The sequence below is a fragment of the Notamacropus eugenii genome, chromosome 4, assembly GCF_028372415.1.
Source record: "Notamacropus eugenii isolate mMacEug1 chromosome 4, mMacEug1.pri_v2, whole genome shotgun sequence".
In the NCBI taxonomy this organism is placed as follows: domain Eukaryota; kingdom Metazoa; phylum Chordata; class Mammalia; order Diprotodontia; family Macropodidae; genus Notamacropus; species Notamacropus eugenii.
Genome location: NC_092875.1, coordinates 368,840,025 through 368,860,053, shown reverse-complemented (window position 1 = coordinate 368,860,053; position 20,029 = coordinate 368,840,025). Strand labels below are relative to the sequence as shown.

General features: G+C 36.2%; 1 protein-coding gene and 1 long non-coding RNA gene across 2 annotated transcripts in view; one reads left to right on the top strand and one right to left on the bottom strand.

Annotated features, from left to right (window-relative positions):
- MYO10 (myosin X) overlaps positions 1–20,029 on the top strand; it is a 254,020-nt gene that overhangs the window by 231,708 nt on the left and 2,283 nt on the right. Inside the window, exons 30-40 of the mRNA XM_072605464.1 lie at positions 657–712; positions 3,697–3,839; positions 4,117–4,311; positions 5,627–5,784; positions 7,900–8,023; positions 9,770–10,067; positions 11,063–11,270; positions 14,019–14,155; positions 16,819–16,939; positions 17,819–18,268; positions 19,731–19,922. Coding sequence (XP_072461565.1) covers positions 657–712; positions 3,697–3,839; positions 4,117–4,311; positions 5,627–5,784; positions 7,900–8,023; positions 9,770–10,067; positions 11,063–11,270; positions 14,019–14,155; positions 16,819–16,939; positions 17,819–18,268; positions 19,731–19,922 — 2,082 coding nt within the window. The remainder of the gene's footprint in view (positions 1–656; positions 713–3,696; positions 3,840–4,116; positions 4,312–5,626; positions 5,785–7,899; positions 8,024–9,769; positions 10,068–11,062; positions 11,271–14,018; positions 14,156–16,818; positions 16,940–17,818; positions 18,269–19,730; positions 19,923–20,029) is intronic.
- On the bottom strand, positions 116–9,096 carry LOC140501642 (uncharacterized). Its single transcript, XR_011966281.1, has 2 exons — positions 9,052–9,096; positions 116–187 (listed from the first exon to the last, which is right to left on the bottom strand). It is a non-coding gene; the product is annotated as an uncharacterized lncRNA (long non-coding RNA).

Genomic DNA, 20,029 nt, shown 5'->3' with positions numbered 1-20,029 from the left:
ACTTAACAGCTAGCATAGGCTGAGGAGACTAGGGAGGAAAGACAAGAAAACCAGAACAGTATCTTTTACTTAATGAACATGGAGGGCTGATAGCATGACACACCAATGGTAAAACTGTTTTATCATTATTTTAATGATTGACTTGTAACTTTAGCAGGTAGTAAGTAGAAGCAATGGCCAGAAGAACCTATGCAAAAAGAAAAAAAGACAGAATGAACTTGAAAAACATATAACCATTTTTTCTTCAGGGAGGCTGGACTTAGACTTTTATCCTTATTCCTGAAATCAGTGCTAACCTATTAGCCATTATTTTTGACTATTCACAAAGGAGGCATGCAGTTTAAGCTAATCAGGAAGTGCCCCTACATCACCATGATTAGACTGCAAGGATGAGCTTCTAAAAGTTTTAGAATTTCTTTCCCTGGGGAAGAGAACTTGCACTCTGAGTCTAGTACTAGACAGAGGTTATACCTGATTTCTGAAGATGGAAATGCCTCTTGAGTGGGAGATCATTTTATTTTTCAGTTAACAAAGGGTAATGGGGACTCTTTCTAAATTTTTTGCTAAGAGCCATATGACTTCAAATATACAAACTATTGTGTGTAGGTATTTTAATGTTTTCCTGACTAATTCCCTCTCTCATACTCCCTTGCCAGGGCACTTTGGATGTGGGATTGATTGATTCTGTGTGTGCATCTGACAACCCAGATAGGTAATTTCAACTATTACTTTTTTTAAACCTTATTTTCATAGCTTAATAAACTTGAAAATATACTTTGCTTTTTACTGTCTTAGTTTTTTCCATATATGACCAGTTTTTCTTTTCACTCAATGATGAAATACTATCAGGGTCATTATACAATATATGTGACTTGCTTGAAAATGGAAGGATCTAAAGCATATTTTCATGGAGTCCAGAATAATAGCATGCTGCCCTTCTTTTGAGTTTCCAAGTTTGGAAAACATGTTCCTCACAATAACCTTGTGAGAGCAAGAGCATAAATATTTCCATCTCTGTTCTTTGGGTGAGGAAACTGAGGCTCAAAGATGCTCTGGCTTGTCCATTGTCACATTGAACTAAAACTCGAAACTCAGACCTTCTGCCTCAAGGCCACTGCTCTACCCACTGCATAGTACTGCTGTCTTGTGTCATTAGGCAGTATCTTCTGTGGTTCATAGGAAACTCTAGGGAAGGAGCAATTAACTTTTTAGAGATTTTCAATGTAGTGCAAGCAAAATAATCTCCATTTGGGCATGAGTAAAATTGAGTTTGGATTTATAAATCACTGAAAACCACTGTGGAAGAAATACTGCTTGAAATTTCCCTGACCCACCTTTCCATCCACCCTGGTCTTAGACAATAAGTTTTTAAAAACATTTTATGAACAAATAATGAGGTTTTTATAAAGCAGGACATTAGCGTCACTATTCTTCTAGTCCCCTTAAAAGAAAAAGTTTGTTTGGAATATATAACCTTTGTGTAATTGGGATCAACTCTGAAGTGCTCTTTAGGGGAGATACTTTGTAGATTTTTACATTCTTTTAGGGTACATAGATAAAATTCCAGGAAATAAAACTATTAAATAAAATAAGATGAAATGGAATTTATTTTTTCTAAGAACATATCTGTAGGAAAATGAATTGGAATTTATTTTGTAATTTCTTAGCAACCAAGATATTTTTAGAGGAATTTAAGAATTACTTTGGAATACCCTCTTTGAGGTGTGAGGACTGGCAACATGGTGCCCTTCAGAATGTGGGCTTCCTCTCCCCATCCAGCCTCATCTCCCACTCACCACTCCCCAATGAAATCCTTATGCCCAGGCCACCCATCTCACAGTTTTCTCAGCAGTTCTGTATGTTTGCTCATTGTAGGATGTTCCCCCACTCCTATCTCCTTTTATCTGTCCTCAGGTCACATTCAGGATAGGGAGCTCAGGAGTGAAGAAACTCCCTCCACCAGCAATGACACCTTCTCTTCAGCTTGTTCCCTTAGAGTGTTATCATGAGCTCTGAGAAATTGACTTGCTCAGTCACCTAGCCAGTATGTGTCTTGAACACCGGACTTCAACCCAAGTTTTCCGGGCTTTGAATTCCACTCTATCCTCTATACAACACTGAATTTCCAGTCAACATTTATTAAGTACATGTTAAGTGATGTTCTGAGCATAGTGTTTAACACTGGGGAGGTACCAAGCCTGAAATAAGATAGATCTTCCCTCATGGGACTTTACATTCTAGTAGTTTCATCCTTTCATGAAATCATCCTCACTGTCCGGCTCACATTTCTCCCCCTTTTTTAAACTTTGTAGCATTTATTATATTGTAACACAGGATTTACTCTGCTTTTAAAAAACATTATAGGTTTGTTTGACATCTAGAAATCTTAGCTTCCTAATTAGATTGTAATTAAAGGAAGGGACCTAGGATAGTCCCCAATACTCCATAAAAACTAAATTGAATTTATAAGACTTCTATAATATATATAAATATAATATATTATAAATAACATATCATAAATATATATTTATTATATAAATATATAATATATTTATTATATAAATATATATTATATAAATGCATGATAAATAATAAATATAAATTTATATAAAATATCGATTTATAAGAATCTATAATATGTCATTTATTCAACAGATATTCACTAAGTTCCAACAAACACTAGGTGCACTGAGACTCTTTACTAGGGAAGTTTCAGTCAATTATTTTAACCATTTAGGGGGTTTATTTGAGCAAAGTATTTTATTATTTGAATACTAATCCAGATAATTAAAACAATTTTGTATTACAAATTGTATTCTGCAATTAATTCTCTTATTCATATTTCTTCACTTCAAAAATTTGGAAATATTATTTCTTTCCTTTTTGGAGCTACATTTTGCCATTAAGATACTAATCCTGCACAAGGAAATCAAGAGTAATAAAAAGCAGTGTGATAGATTGTATATTACAGTAATGTAGGAGTAATGGAGTGTGATAAGGGTATACACAACACAGCATCTCATTTTCTACTTCTTTGGACATTAATGTCTTTAAAGCAATAACTTTATTCTTTCTGAAAATATATAAACTACTTGAATCCAGACCCATTTGCTGGCATAATGAACAGATTCTAAAGCTGTCAGTAGTAATACAGGCCTAAAATATTCCAGAACAGAAAAGGACAAGAGAAACATACAGTCTGTCACTGTGTCCCCTCTTTCTGGCCTCCATCCCAATGCTAACATGAAATATACCTGGCAGAATGCTTTGAAAAGATACCAAGACATTTCACTTCTTAACTTTTTCCTGTTACATTACTAATTCATAATAATATAAACTAATAGAGGCAGAGAAAAAGTTGACTTTGGAAAAATCATCATTTCCCCCCCAAAAGTCACTTTATTTAGCTTTCCCAGAACTAGCCAGGCTTTCATTTGGAAAATTTTGCATTAAAAGAATGTTTTCCCTTCCCAGAACCTTCAGAATGTGTTGCTCTAAGTGTAAAGGTTAATCAAGCTTAAAATAAATGCTCCAAAAGTGAGCAGTGTTTCTTTTAATATAAAATACAAATAGCCCAGTAATGTTTATACCTATGATTAGTAAGCCAGGAAAGAGTCATTTTAGTTATGGTTCAAACAAAGGTTATGTTGACAGTTGAGCTAATAGATTTTTCCACTTTCTTTTGCCTGAGCACAGGCCTAATTCATTTGTGATCATCACTGCTAACCGGGTCCTTCACTGCAATGCTGACACCCCAGAGGAGATGCACCACTGGATAACTTTGCTGCAGAGGTCAAAAGGAGATACCCGGGTTGAGGGGCAAGAATTTATCGTGAGAGGTAATGATCATGGATTGCAAAAATATTTCCCAAAGCACCATCTGCATTGTAAGAGTATTCTTTGATAATGTTTTGATGTGACACTGTTTAAAAGTTAATTTGATACTCATTATGTCTTTTAAAAGTTATCTTAGTAAAAGAAAGTACAAAAGTAATTTTAAACCATAAAACAGGAATGTGACCATATGTGTGAATATCACCTTCCTTGTACTTAGTATACTTTGTATGATTGTAACGGCCTTTAATTCTCACTACATAATAATGTTTTTCTCCTAAGGATGGTTACACAAGGAGGTAAAAAACAGCCCCAAGGTGTCTTCACTCAAACTGAAGAAGCGTTGGTTTGTTCTAACACACAACTCCTTGGATTATTACAAAAGCTCAGAGAAGAATGCTCTGAAACTGGGCACCCTGGTCCTGAATAGCCTCTGCTCTGTTGTCCCACCTGATGAAAAAATCTTCAAAGAAACAGGTAACTAGTTCATTTACATTAACCTCTCATTAAAACTCCCGTGGGACAGTGTTTCTGTTCTCAAAGGGCTCTGCTCAGTCTAGTCTCCAGAGGTTTCTTTACTGCCCTTTGCATCTTCTTAGACTGTGTTTCTGCAGGTTTGAGTATAAATAAGATTCAAAATGCATATATAAATAAGTTTGAAATAAATATGATTTTTTGATTTGTCTGAGTTGTGGGAAAGTTCACACTGAAGTTCACATAAGGGCAGGAAAAGAAATGGATGAGATTTGAAAATTCTAAACATTCCCCATAAGTATAATTATTATACCTGTTATAATTCTTATACCTGTTAATGGGATATATGTCCCTAGATGGTAATGTAGCTAAGATGTAATTAATTCTAAGTTAACGGATTGATGCAAAGATTGTGTGCTATTTTGAAGCAAATCTTGGCAGATTTTCTTTAGGTATACCATGACTGGTAGCATGGGGCTCGGTGTACATTCAGCTTCTTACATGTTATATTATGTAAGGAATACATTTGAGTGTCATACATTGCCATGGCCAAAGAGTATTTATTTAATTACAAAATTGCAGTTCTCTTTTTTTTTCCCACTACAGAACTAATGTATACAACAATGCTGCTTATCTTCAGGGATCAGTGGGTTGTAGATTCTCTAGTTTTTAGTGGGAGGAGGAATCATTGACATGGCAGAGTCTGCAGATTATCTTACAGATGCACGTGAGATTTAATCATCTCTGTTCTTGTGTTTACTCTTTCATCTTCATTAAAAATGTATAGTATTATAATCAACGGTCCATGACAGCATGAAGCAAACACAGCCTCAGCTGTCAGTGAAACTGGTCTAATAGAAAAGCAGGGTGCATAAGTGTATCCAGAAGAAACCTTTTCTATTGTTAATAGATTGAGTTTGGGGAAGAGGATTGGTAACTTCCTTGTTTTATTTATTTTTAATTTTGGTGATCATCTTTTTTCTTTTCTTTTTGTCATAAATTCAAGAGTACAGTTTGAAGGAGAGTGGGAAGGGAAGAGGCAGAAAAAGATTTAAGCAGCATCCATCCATACAGACTTGTCTGGCATAGTCATTTATTAAAGTGGGTCTGAGGGAAAGGAATGAGAAATTGGAGGGAAAGTCCATCACCCACTTCTAACAACCCAAGCAAGGGAAGAACTGTCACAGCCTCAGTTGCAGAGGGAGGAGTAAGGGCCCTTCATCACATTTGTGATGATGGCTTTCCCAAAAAAGTATTGCCTCAGGACAGACTCCCTGGTTCAGAGAGGTTTGTAATTTTGTTCTCCCTGTTACTTCAGGCTATTGGAATGTCACTGTATACGGACGAAAGCACTGTTACCGACTGTACACCAAATTGCTCAATGAGGCCACCCGGTGGTCCAGTGCCATACAAAATGTGACTGAGACCAAAGCTCCAATTGACACTCCTACCCAGCAGCTGATCCAGGATATCAAAGTAAGATAACCACACAGCAGGATTTGTGTTTATGTTCCTATCTGATTTTTCAGTGACTCAAAGGCTTCTGAGCTATCCTTGGTGCTCAGTTACTGGTCTTTGATCAGAAGCATTGGAATGGGGTGGATTGATTGAAGACGAAAATGAAATTATTTTTTATCTGAATTTCCATTTTTCAGCCAAGAGTCTATATACTTTAGACAAGATAGACTGTAAATAGATTTTAATTGGCGTACCTTGGAAATTTGAATATTGTCATACTGACTGAACTGGTTGTTGATATCAAAGAGATATCAGAGTATGAGATCCGCCAAGCAGATCTTCTCTAATATGATGTGAAATTTTCCATTGCTGTTCTGTAGGTACTCAGTCTTTGGACTTCTCAAGGATAGAAGTCCACACTGGGTGTTGGAAGGCTTTTTGTTTTCAGCTTTTACACTTGTGTTCCGAAATATCAGCCCTGGGTATCAGAAGTATCAGCACTACTAGCATTTCTTCCCAACTCACTCCAGAACTTTTGAGCCATGGACAGTTCCTTAAAACTTGCAAGACTCCCTTTGTACCTCTGGGACCTCTCAGCTAGAAACGAATTTTCATAGTTCTGTTGAGAGCCAAGCCTTTCTTCTAAAATCCTAACATTTTTGTGAGGTCAGAAGGATGAAAGCAGTATTCTCCATGTTTCCCAGATGTGGAAATTCAGCCACAGAAGGAGGGTATAAAATCATTCGCTAACCCATTTTTAAAACAAAGCTGAACATTAATTACATTTCTTTGTTTTTAATAATGGGCTATTTTTATTTTTTTCTTGAAACAGGGAAATATTAAAAGGAAGATGTGAAAATAATAGTAAATAAATACAAGTTGGTAGCATAATTGCTTTGTAAAAGTAAAATAAAGAGGATGTGCTAGTTAGTGGCTTAACAGGAACCTAGTGAAACTTAACCTTTGGGACTGGCCTCTTTGTCAGCTCCTAAATCAACTCACTCATTCCAATTTTCTGCTATATTCATACTTCACTTTCTTGTGGGCCAGCTCTGAAGTAATAAAATGGTCCAAGGGTTGGTTTTTGTGGTCAAACTGCCAGGAATTTTGGAAGCATTCGGTAAAACTTTGTAGAATTATCTATGGACTAGGAATCATATTATTTGTGATTTGCTAATGTCAGTGGCAGTCATTATGTTTGAAGGTCTTTGACAAAGAGCAATAAAAGTCAAATGATCTCGAAGTAATTTTAAATACTGATCCCCATTTATCCTTTTTCTTCAGTAAACTTAAATTTATAATAAAAGAATTTTAAATCTGAAATTTAAGAAACAGTGATGATTTTTATTCCATTTTACATAGTTGATAAAGGAATACTACTAGAAAGGTCTCCTAAAAACATTAAACTGACTGTGATGGAGTGACTCATTGGATTATTTTCCACTTCTTAAAACTGAAGCAGTAAAAGTAATTGGATTTCCATTGCTTCTGGTACAGTGTGTTGTAGCAGCATAAATACATGGTGAAAATACTTATGTAGTGGACTGTCAGCATATTTTTATACTCTAGGAGGAAGGAAAGCAAGTAATGCATGAGTGTGAAATAGTATTTGGGATAGGATTCAATTTTTAGTTGCTTAGGGAATTATATTTTTGCTGAATCCATTTTTATTGATGGCCTTTCTGCACACATGAAAGTTTGGGAGAATATTCATTAAAAAATTAAGGAGCTTGGGGAGATTTATTTGAATAAAGAAGCTTTACATTTAAAAAAAAAACAAAACATTAATTTGGTTAAATGGTTATTTACCAAGTATCATTCCACTTTTCAAAGGGTTCCTGAAATGAGGTTAGAAATGTTTTACAGAAACAACTTAAAATTAAGGAATTAAATTAAAATTAAATTCCTTCAGAAAATCTTCATATTGGGAATTCATTTTCCAAGCCAAATCATTTCTGTCTTTGTGCTTTTAAATGTCAGTAATTTCGTAAGTCTGATTTTGTGATTATTCAAAGACTTTTTCAGCAATGAATGAGTCTTCTTTTTTAAAAAGTCCATATATTGTATTCTTTATTGTACTTCTTTGTAGTAAAATGAAAATAATTTTCATAATTTTTTAAAAACATTTTTAAGGAGAACTGCCTGAATTCTGATGTGGTAGAGCAGATTTACAAGAGAAACCCCATTCTGCGCTATACCCATCACCCATTGCATTCACCACTTCTGCCCTTGCCTTATGGGGACATAAATCTGAACTGTAAGTATAAGTATAGACTTAAATATAGACTGTTCAAAGACATTTTCTCGGTATGTTTAACTCTAACTTAAATGATTAATATGTGCCAGGCCCTGGGGATACAAAAAAAAGTAAAAACAATCCCTGCTATCAAGGAGCTCACAGGATAATGGGAGAGACTATGTACAAATGAGATACACAGGACAAATTGAAAATAATCAACAGAGGGATTAGGAAAAGCTTCCTAGGGAAGGTGGGCTTTTAGCTGGGACTTGAAGGAAGCCAGGGAAACCACCAGGCAGAAGAGAGGAGGGGAGAGCATTACAGGTCTAGAGAATTCCAATGAAACTCCCCCATTGTTAGGCAATGTAATAGCACCTTGTTCAAGGAACAGCACGGAGACCAGTTTTAGTAATGGAAAGAAAACTGGGAATGTACATTTAGATGTCTAAGCATCAGAGGTGTTTATGATACTTGCCTTAATAGAAATTATGATAATCCAAAAGAAACTAGAGCCAGATCTTAAATTGAGTATAATATCATGAGGTCTCAAGTCATATGATGCAGGCTATAGCAACACATTCAGCTTCTGTGTTGTTCCAGGTGTTATTCTAATAAGGCACAGTATTACAAGAAATGTCTTTCTGTTGAACTTACCAGTCCACTCTTTAGAACTGACCTGACATTTGAAGATTTTTCTCAGGACCATACTTATTTTTGATGTAGTTTAGAAAGCACTCTAAAAGGAGAGGACAGGTTCACTTCTAAATAGCAGCAGGGATACTATCTCATGCTTTATTCTTAAATAGTTCTTTACAGAGATTGTCTTACTGGTTAGCTAAGACAAGGTGGAAAAAGAACTGAGGTCTTTGCTGTTGGCAGGAGTTCTTAACCTTTCTCATGTCGTAGATCTCTTTGCTAGTTTGGTGAAGCCTATGAACTCCTCCTCAGAATAGTGTTAGTAAATGCATAAAAGACAGAACTATGGAAGAAACAAGTTACGTTGAAATACGGTTACTAAAAATATTTTTTAAAATAAGTTTACAAACCTCAGGTTAAGATTCCCAGTGCTAGACTGAGGCAACTGAGAGCTGAAAAGACACACAAAAACAATTAATAAGAGATTAAAGAAGTCATTACAGAACCAAACACTAAATATAAGCCATTTCCTATTTGTGTGACCTAGGTTAAGTCATTTATCTTCCCTGGGACTTAGTTTCTGTATTTGTAAAATGAAGGTATTGAACTAGATGACCTCTAAGATCTCTTCCACCTCTCAATCCTATGATAACTGTGAAAAATAGATGAATTACATAAAGCTATATGGTAACAGAGATTGGATACATAATTTACTTATAATTTATTTTTAAATTTAATCCACAGGTTACTTATCTGCATTTTTAAGGGTTAAGTCCACCTGAAATATTTATTCTTATCACTTTTCCTAAAAAAATAATCTAACCTATCTACCCAGGATCATAGATTTGAGGCTAGAGAGGACTTCAGAGGCCATCTAGTCTGATTCTCCCATCTTATATATGAGGAAATTGGGAGTTAGAGAAAGTAAGTGTCTTTCCCAAGGTCACCAGGTAGTAATCACAGAGACAGGTTTTGAACCATAACCCCAAGCTGTAAAACCAAACATGCTTTTCATTGCAACTATTTGGCCTATTGTCACCTTCCACATAACTTGTCTGCTGCTCAATTTATATATTCACCCAAAACTTTTTTTAAAAACTATTCCTATTTTTTGTTTTGTTTTCCTAGTGCTAAAAGACAAAGGCTATACAACTCTTCAAGATGAAGCTATCAAGATATTCAATTCCCTCCAGCAACTTGAGTCTATGTCAGATCCTATCCCTATTATTCAAGGCATCCTTCAGACAGGACATGACCTTCGACCTCTCCGAGATGAGCTCTATTGTCAGCTTATCAAACAGACCAACAAAGTGCCCCACCCAGGCAGTGTTGGGAATCTGTACAGCTGGCAGATTCTGACTTGCCTGAGCTGTACCTTCCTGCCCAGTCGTGGGATTCTTAAGTATCTAAAGTTCCATCTGAAAAGGTAAAGGCAGAAAAAGTCTTATTTAAAATGGTGGTGGGGAGAACAAAGGGAGAGTGTTATTAGGTGCTTTTTCATTTTATCTCCGTGTGATCCCATCCGGATAAGAGTTGAATGCAGGCATCATTTTCATTTATGCAGTAATTTATTCGAATTTAAAGAGATGGAAAGCCCGGAAAAAGCTCCCTTTTGCAAGGCTCTGAGATTCCCTGAATGAATAACTTTAAAAAAAAAAAAAAAAAAAGACAAACCCACGTTTATTAAGTACTTACTCAGTGCCAAGCAACATGTTAAGTGCCTGGGATATGAAATACCAAAAAAAAGAAAGAAGATAAGTCCATCTCTCAAGGAGTTTACATTCTAATAAGGGGAAATAACCTATATAAGGGAAGGTGGCCAGGGGAGAGGTATCTTGGATTGGCAAATCACTGAGATGGTGAGTCAAACCCTAAACAATTGGAGGGAATTAAGAGTGTTCAGGGCCTCAGGGTGAGAAGATGCAGATTGCAGAAGAACAGTCTCAGAGAGAGATAGTTTTTATACTTACATCTGTCTTGAGACAACACATCATATCAATGAGTGTAACCTATACTTATGACACTTAATAAGAAAAATGAATTGGCATTTCATATTCCATAGAGAAAAATCTGATCCATGTTTTTACTTTATATTAATGTGGGTGAAAGTTGTTTGGTTTGTGTTTGAAGGAGAGCCTCAGTGTTAAAGGGTGTCATGATTCAAAGGTGAGCAGGCAGCAAAAAGTGTGCTCCTTTAAACATTTGGTTGCTTTTCTTTTGTTTAAACTAAAATCCACATAAAATGGACATATGCTGCAAACAGTGACCAGTGCCACTGAGTCACTGTGCTGGCTTTGGTGGCCTCTAGAGGGCCTTTGACCTGTTCAGTCTTTAGTGAGTCTGCAGGAACACAGGCTACCAATTCTTCTGTTAAGATTTTTCCTTAAAACTTGTAATTAAAGGCCAGTGTTTGTCTCCTAGGATACGAGAGCAGTTTCCAGGAACAGAAATGGAAAAGTATGCTGCCTTCGTTTATGAATCTCTTAAGAAAACCAAATGCAGAGAGTTTGTGCCTTCCCGGGATGAAATAGAAGCCCTGATTAATAGGCAGGAAATGACATCTACTGTTTATTGCCATGGTGGAGGATCCTGCAAGATCACCATCAACTCTCATACCACAGCTGGAGAGGTGAGACATTCTTCTGTGGTGTTTTCCTGTTATACTGTGTTACTGTAACATGTGTAGTTCTAAAATATAAAATTGTCATACATCCACAGAAAATAGGCAGTTAAACAGATTTAGAAATAAGTGCCTGAAGTTAGCCACATGCACACAAAAGCAAAATATTTATTAGATCTGAAGGAGGGAGAAAGCTATAAGGACAACACAGAAAGAATGTCTCTCTGAAACTCTTAGCAAAATATGTTCTCAAAATTAATCTTCCAGGTCAATAAATAGCTTACAGAATTTGAATTGCTGTAATCTTAAAGGAAGTAAGTAGTACTGATATATTGTAGAATGTAACTCAGCTTCATTATGTCATATCTGCATAGAAATGTAAATATTTGCTTGTCATCTCAGTGACCACAACTACAGAATGTGTGGGCTGATGGACATATTTTCCACTTACTCTTAGAGTAAGCATAGAAACAATATAAAATCCAGGATGGTTTTGAGCATACAGAAAGTGTTCTGCAAGGAACTTCTGAAGTCACTCCTAATACTCCTTAAAGTTAATAAATTTAGCAAGTAATAGACAGCCCTCCATAGTCTCTCATTGAATTTGTAATCTTCCTGACTCCAGGCCAAGTGCTGTATTCATTGTGCCACCAGCTGCCTCAGAAGGGAAGGAAAAAAAGGATAGGAGGGAGAGAGGAAGGAAGAGTTTAAGTTGTTATTACGTACTAAGCACTGGGGGTACAAATTTAAACGTAGAGACAGTCCCATCCCTTAAGGAACGACATTCTGTAACAGGAATATGGCTAAGGGAAGAATTTTGGTTTAGAAAGTTACAAGGATAGTGAGTAAAGCCATAGTAGGGATAGATAGATGTGCTTTTTTCATGATTTGATTTGATTGGTTTGATCATGGTTTCAGAACTTAGGAAGCAGGTAAAGAGAAGAAAGGGAGTACACTTCATAGTCAGTAAAAGAGTGAGAAAAGCAGTACAGGGGTATATTGTACAGGAGGCAGCAACAAAAAACTTCTAAAGAAAAAGAAGAGTGAGGAAGCAATATGTCTATGTGATGAGGCTTTGCAGGTACCTGAGGAAAGAACGAAAGTGAAAGGTGAAGGAGGAATAGATACACCCAACTGAATAGAGAACTCCAGAGAACAGCGAGGAGAGATAAGAAAGTTGTCTTAAATGAGCAGTGCAAAGAAATAGAAGAAAACATAGAATGGCAGAGGTGAGATCTCTTGAAGAAAATGAGATATCAAGACAATATTCATGCAAAAATGCGTGATAAAAGACAAAAATGATAGAGGCTTAGGAGTAGAAGAGATGGCAAGAATACACAAAGCTATACATAAAAGGTTGTAACATCACTGATAACCATGATGGTGTGGTTATTGATCTAGACCCAGACAGCCTGGAAAATGAAGTCAAGTGCTAGCAATAAGGCTATTGGAAGGGGTTGGGATTCCAGCTGAGCTGTTTAAAAGCCGTTGAAGTGCCACAGCAAATTTGGAAAACTCAACAGTGACCAATGGATTGGAAAAGATTAGTTTACATCTCAGTCCTAAAGAAGGGCAATGCCAAAGAATGTCCAGTTTACCAAACAGTTGCACTAATTTCTCATGCTGGCAAGGTTATACTTAAGATTCTACAATCTAGGCTTTAACAGTATGTGAACCTAGAATTACCAGAAGCAGCAGGCTGGTTTTTCAAAGAGGCAGAGGAACCAAAGACCAAATTGCCAGCACTTGCTAAATGATGGAGATAGCGGAGTTCCAGAAAAACATCTATTTCTGCTTCCTTGACTACACTAAAGCTATATGGATCACAACAAAATGTGGCAAGTTCTCAGAGATGGGGATACCAGATCATCTTACTTGTCTACTGTATGCAGGTCAAGAAACAACAGAAACACTGAGTGGTTTAAGATTGGGAGAGGAATATACCAACACTCTATATTGTCACCTTATTTATTTAACTTATATGCAGAGTATATCATGCGAAATGTCAGGCTGGATAAAGCAAAAGCTGAAATTAAGGTTGCCAGGTGAAAATATCAACAATCTCAAATATGCAAAAAATAAACCACTGTGATGGTAAAAAGTGAAGAATAATTAAGAAACTTGTTGATAAAGGTGAACAAGGAGAGGGTAAAAGCTGGCTTTGAAGCTTAAGATCAAAAAAAACTAAGATCTTTGCAGTCGGTCCCATCACTTCTTGCAAACAGTGGGAGAACACCACGAGAGCTGAACTGTAAGGAAATCTGAGCACCACAGAATCAACCCTTTTGAATTATGTACTGGAGAAGACTTTGGGGAGTCCCTTGATCAGCAATGAGATTGAATCAGTCAGTATTTGGAAGAAATTAATTCAGATTATTCACTGAAGCTTAAATACTTTGACCACATAATGAGAAGACTGGGCTCATTGGAAAAGACCCTGATGTTGGGGAAAATTGAAGGCAAAAGGAAAAGGGAACACCAGAGAATGAGATGGAGAGATTATGTCATGGAAATAGTGGGCATGAACTTGGACAGACTTAGGGAGAGAGAGAGTGGAGGAAGCCTGGCATGCTGTAGTCCATGAGGGTCACAAAGATTCAGACGTAACTGAACGACTGAACAACAATAAAAAATAACTTCATTTCTGAAAATGCTTCTCTCCTTTCCCATATCCAGCAAAGATCCCTTATAACAAAAAATTAAAAAACAAATTAGAGAACTCAGAGACACTAATGAGCTGAATTTTTTTTGTTTCAGGTTGTTGAAAAATTAATTAGAGGTTTGGCCATGGAGGATAGCAGAAACATGTTTGCTCTCTTTGAGTACAATGGGACTGCTGATAAAGCCATTGAAAGCAGGACCATAGTGGCTGATGTCTTAGCCAAATTTGAAAAGTAAGTCTCCTGAAAGTCCCACAAAAGCGATTCTGAAATGAACTAGCATGTATAGTGATCTGTGTTATCTTACTTTTTCTGATTCGTTGGTTGTATCCCATTTGCTTAGTCATTAAATAAAACACAGCTACACTTGCATCATATAGAAAGTAAATAGGAGGGTAAATGTCCTTTATTTGGAAAATATTGATTTACTGACATTTTTATTAAGAGACATTATAACAGTTTTTTCCTGCTTTCTTTATTTTTCTCTAATAAGCAAGTTTCCCAGTTTGTATTAACTCAGATTTTTCCCATATATTATCTTTTGAAGTTATTTTCTTAACCAAGGAATGTTAATGCTACCAACTTTCTTCTATCATTTAGTCAACTCTTATGATATACCTAAGCACACTGCAATAAAAGCTTTTAAAAGTACATAGAAATCTATTAAAAAGGGCAATATTAATGACCAACTTTTATATTAATTTTCATTAATGTAATTATAACAATCATTTATATTAATATATAATACACTAATATATTCCATAATTATTTTATTAATATGATTAATTTATATTAATTTTATATTAATAACCAACCTTTAATATTTTATATGAAAGATCTATAGAGGAAGAGTTGGGGGGAGGGATATAGTCTTATGAATTGGAATGTATCCCAAATAGACAGTGTAACATCTCTTGTAAGGGCTATATAATAATGTACTTGTGATTGACAATTACCTATTTGATTCTATAAGTTAAGGACTCTATTAGAAGCTAACTAACTAAAGCATTAAGCTTCATCTTGTAAAGTTCAAAAATAATTAAATCAGGAATTATACTGTCATTACCACAACCCACAAAACAACTCAAATGGAATACTCCAGAAGTAATTGTTTCATAGTCTTCTCTGGTTTATGTTTATTTAGATATTAAATTTATAAACCACTAATAGAAGTAACATCTGAAGAGTTCTTAAACTCATGTCCATGGATAGGTTTCAGGGGATTTGTGAAAGTGAATGGGGGGAATAATTATATCTTGAATATATGATTGGTTTCCTTTATAATACTATGTGTTATATTTTGTGCATTTAAAAACTTTCTGAAAAAGATTATGAACGCCTGGCCTAGAATGGATGAAACTTAAATCAGCCTAGTAATTTTCTAATCTCTTAATAGACATTGACTCATTCAAATATAAAGTAAATACAGTTAAAATTCTCAATAATCTGTAAGCATTTAGGACCTTCAGAACATCAGGCAACCTTGAATAGCTTTTTATTTAATCTTTCTGCCTGTCAATACTCCCGTTTCCCTTGACTGATAATTGGACATCTGTCAGTAGGTGCTCTGTGCAAGGCATTGCTAGGACTTGGATATACAAAGGCCAAAAATGAAACAGTCCTTGGGTGGTCATCATTTCACTGCCTTTCTGGCTTCTAAAATGTTTGTCTTCACGTGTATGTCCCATTCTCCTCTCCTTCCCTTGCCCTTCCACACATCCTTCTCTATTACAATCCAGATGCTTCTCTTGGTTCTTAAGCATTCTTTATGTAATTATCTGATTTTTAGTTTTTCTGTATTAATTAGATTTGAAGCTATGTTTAATAGACTAATATTTCCCTCCTCCCTGACCTGAATTTTAGATATTCTTACCTGTAGTTTTTTGAATCAGACTCATAACTTATCAGAAGTCCTTTCTTCAGAGCAAGTAAACTCCATCTGCTATCTAAATGCAAACCCTCTGCTTAAGTACGAAGGCACATCATTAAGGTGTTTTGTTTTTTAAGAAGTTGGGAAGAAAAGAAAAGGAAATGGAGAAATAGTCTTAGTTTCTCCGTTTTACGTAACTGGTCCTTTTGTTGACTCAGTAGCTAACAGAATGCTAATAGATATGTAGTATATATTCAAGAAATATTTATCTAAAATTTTTAAGTATTTTTTTTTTTTGAAAACTTCTAACAGAATACAAAAATTCTGTTCTAACTTATAGTAACTTAAATGTATGAGAGGGCAATGTCTGCTAAGCCATATGCAGGGTGTCCCAAGAGTCTTACTAAGTAAAGAAGTAGGAAGGGGAAGGGAAGAAGCACTTACATAGAGCTTACTACGTGCCTGGTGCTGTTGAGCACTTCACACATATTATCTCATTTGATCTTCACAGTGAACCTGAAAGGCTGGTACTATTGTGATCCCCATGTTACATTTGAGGAAACTGAAGCAGAGACTCACTCAGGGTCACATAGCTAGGAAGTGTCCAAGGCCAGGTTAGAATGCAGATTTCCCTAACTCCAAGCACCGGGATCTTCTCCACAGAACCATTTAGTTGTATGTGCATATATAAAATCTGTCTCATAAATAGAAATGGTAGTCATGTAAAACTGATTTAAAAGTAAAGAAATCAAATATTGATTCCAGAGAGTAGCAAATGGAAAAACTCCTTCTTAAAGCAGGATTGGAAGGTGGGGGGTGAAGGGAGCATTATGGATTCTGAACGTGCCAGGCATGAGTACAATATGGCATGTTGCTATGTTGGCTGGTTTTGCTGGACAAATTTTCTTTAGGAAAGAGGATCCTAAGGAAGGTGTATCAGGAGATGATTGTCATGTAAAAAATATACAAGCATTAAGAAGGCTTCAAAGTAAAGGAGTCTCCTGTGTATTATGATTTGTATTTGCAGGCTCACTGCCACATCAGAGGTTGGCGACCTGCCCTGGAAGTTCTACTTCAAACTTTACTGTTTCTTGGACACAGATAACGTTCCAAAAGACAGTGTGGAATTTGCATTTATGTTTGAACAGGTAAAGTGTATGTGTGTGTTTTCAGATAGTTTTCATTTCCTAGCAAAGAATGGGAAACCTTGCTAATTTGTTATATAGAGGGATAGTTGTAGTAAACTATTGATCAGTAAATGAATAATGGAAGGGAAGAAGCATTTCTATCCTGTTATGTGCCAGGCACTATGCTGAGCTCTTTACAAATAGTCTCATTTGATCCTCACAACAACACTGTAATGTAGGTGCTGTTATTGTCCCCATTTTACAATTGAGGAGGCTGAGGCAAACAGGTTAAGTGACTTGCCAAGATCACACTGCTCAGAAGTATCTGAGGCTGGATTTGAACACATCTTCTTCAGTCTCAGTGCTGTGTTCCACTGTGCCATCTAGTGGCTAAACTGAATGAAAGGGAACACTCACTAAACACTTAGCAAGTCCAAAGCATAACAAAGTAAATTCAGATGTGAGATGATCTCTGCCCTCAAGGAATTTATATTTTAACAGGAAAAGTCAACTCGTGTAAGGAAGTTTTGTCCAGGGAAAGATGCTTTGGTCAAGGAATTCAGTGAAGGTGGTGAGTGGAGCCTTAGGATACTCAGTGGACACACATTTCCAGTAGAAATGATAGTGTTACCTTGATTACAGTTCCAGAGTTTAAAAGCTAGAGGGATGGAGGAATTACATGCTGTTGACACGACAGATGGCCATCCTGAATATAGTGGGGCCTAAGAGGCGCTTCCCAGTTAAAGCAGCACAGTCCCCAGGGAGGGAGTTCTGGAGCTAACAAAGTAATGTTCTCCAGAGCTTGGTGTAGAGCAAGCAAATGGATAAAGTGAAAGATGTCTTAAATATGTGTCAGTGTTGAATGTAAGGCCTCTTAAGTTGCCCTCTTATTCCGTTTAGGCTCATGAAGCAGTTATCCGTGGTCATTATCCAGCTCCTGAGGAAAACCTTCAAGTTCTTGCTGCCCTAAGGCTTCAGTACCTTCAGGGAGATTATACAATGCATACAGCTGTCCCAGCCTTAGAGGAAGTCTATCCTTTACAGAGACTCAAGTCTCGAATTACACAGTCAACTAAAACCTTCTCACCTTTGGAGAGGATGGAGAAGAGGCGTACTAGCTTCTTAGAGGGAACGCTGAGAAGAAGCTTCCGGACGGGGTCTGTCAACCGACAAAAGATTGAAGAACAAATGTTGGATATGTGGATTAAAGAAGAAGTCTCATCTGCTCGAGCCAGTGTCATTGACAAATGGAAAAAACTACAGGGAATGAATCAGGAACAGGCCATGGCCAAATACATGGCCTTGATTAAAGAGTGGCCAGGATATGGGTCTACGCTTTTTGATGTGGAGGTAAGGGGACTAGAGTGGTGAGACTTACAGATAACTGAGGATTATTTGAGAGCATAGAATAGGATCATGTGCAGCTAAGGACTTGAAACATAATAAGAGTAATTCAAAGATAATAGAATAAATTCTACTAATAAAGGATGACACTTGAGTGGATTAAAATAAATCATGTGTGAGTTTGGTCTGCCACACACTTAGTGGATCTGGATAAAAGCTTTTCTTCAGTAAAAAAAAAACAGATTCCTTATTTCTAACAAATTAATGAGGAACAAGAGAAGAAATATTTACTAAAATAACATTTGATTATTTTCATCTTAGAAGTTTCAAGTAGTTGCACTGTACTCATACTATTTAGAAACTTAACCAAACCCTACCTCTAAATATTTCGACTTCTTTTTCTTCTCATCAGCCTTGTAGTTCATCATTAATATTAATTCAGTGGCATTTAATATCTTATTAAAGTAAGTTATTCAGAATTAAAATGTCTTAATAACATCCTAGATCATCTGGTTTATCATCAGGGTAAATTAATGTGTTACCTAATTACCTCTTATCCCATGTAAGACTATTAAGCTTTTAATTGCAGTCTAAAAAAATAGCATATAAAAGTGAGTTACTGGTTCAAGTACTCTTTCCAATTTGTATTCACAACTTACTGGTCATGGACATCCAGTTCTCATTAGCGCATATCCACTCTTCATTATCTCCAGTATATTTCAGATGGAAACTAATTTTTTACATCTGTATAAGGGAGTTATAGAGATGTTAAAACTATAAACTGAGCAGGTTATTAATGACAAGGTAATTTGAATAAGGCTTTTCATCATGTTAAATATTATGCACAAATATTACTTAGATCTGCTTAGAGTTTTTATTTCAAGAAAGGGGCAAACTACCAAGTGTAAAATGATTTGGGGAAGTGCCCTTCAGTGCTTTTAGCCTGTAGACATTATGTTTGAGGAACAATCTTTTAAGCAAATATCTCTGGCAAAACTTAATTAAAATAGTGGACTCTCCCAGAAGCCCTGCCTTCCAGTAGCAGTTTTGGTTCCCTGGATCACTGGGGAAATCTTGGCAAATCAAGTTTTGTTGCCAAAATAATTTTTTAATTTTTTTTAATTGAAATAACTATTAAATTCAGTAAAACACAACTTACACCACCACCATGCCTCCCTCCCCCCAAAAAAATTCATTTGAGTCAGTACTTTGAATTGACTGGCTGTTTTGACTGAATTTATGTAACTGGCTATATCATCAAAATAGCTAGTTCAGTATCCCTTGTAAACCACATCTCTTCTCAGTTTCCCCGAAGAGAATGTGGTACAAACAAGCTTATGTGAATGAATCACAGTATTTCAATAAATGCTACTATATCAGTAACATATATACGTATATATAGTTATATACGTGTGTGTGTGTGTGTGTGTATATATATATATATATAGTGTTATCTCTTTTCCAATAGTGCAAAGAAGGTGGCTTTCCACAAGAGCTCTGGCTGGGAGTCAGTGCTGAAGCAGTATCTGTGTACAAGCGTGGAGAGGGCAGGCCTCTCGAGGTGTTCCAGTATGAACATATCCTGTCCTTTGGAGCACCCCTGGCAAACACATACAAGATTGTGGTTGATGAGAGGGAACTGCTTTTCGAAACCAGTGAGGTAAGAGATGACAATAAATGTTAAACATCATGAGCATCCTTGATGAAATAAAAGGGGAACAATTAATTCTTGGTTAGCATTGGCCAGGTCATTGTATTTAAATGTAT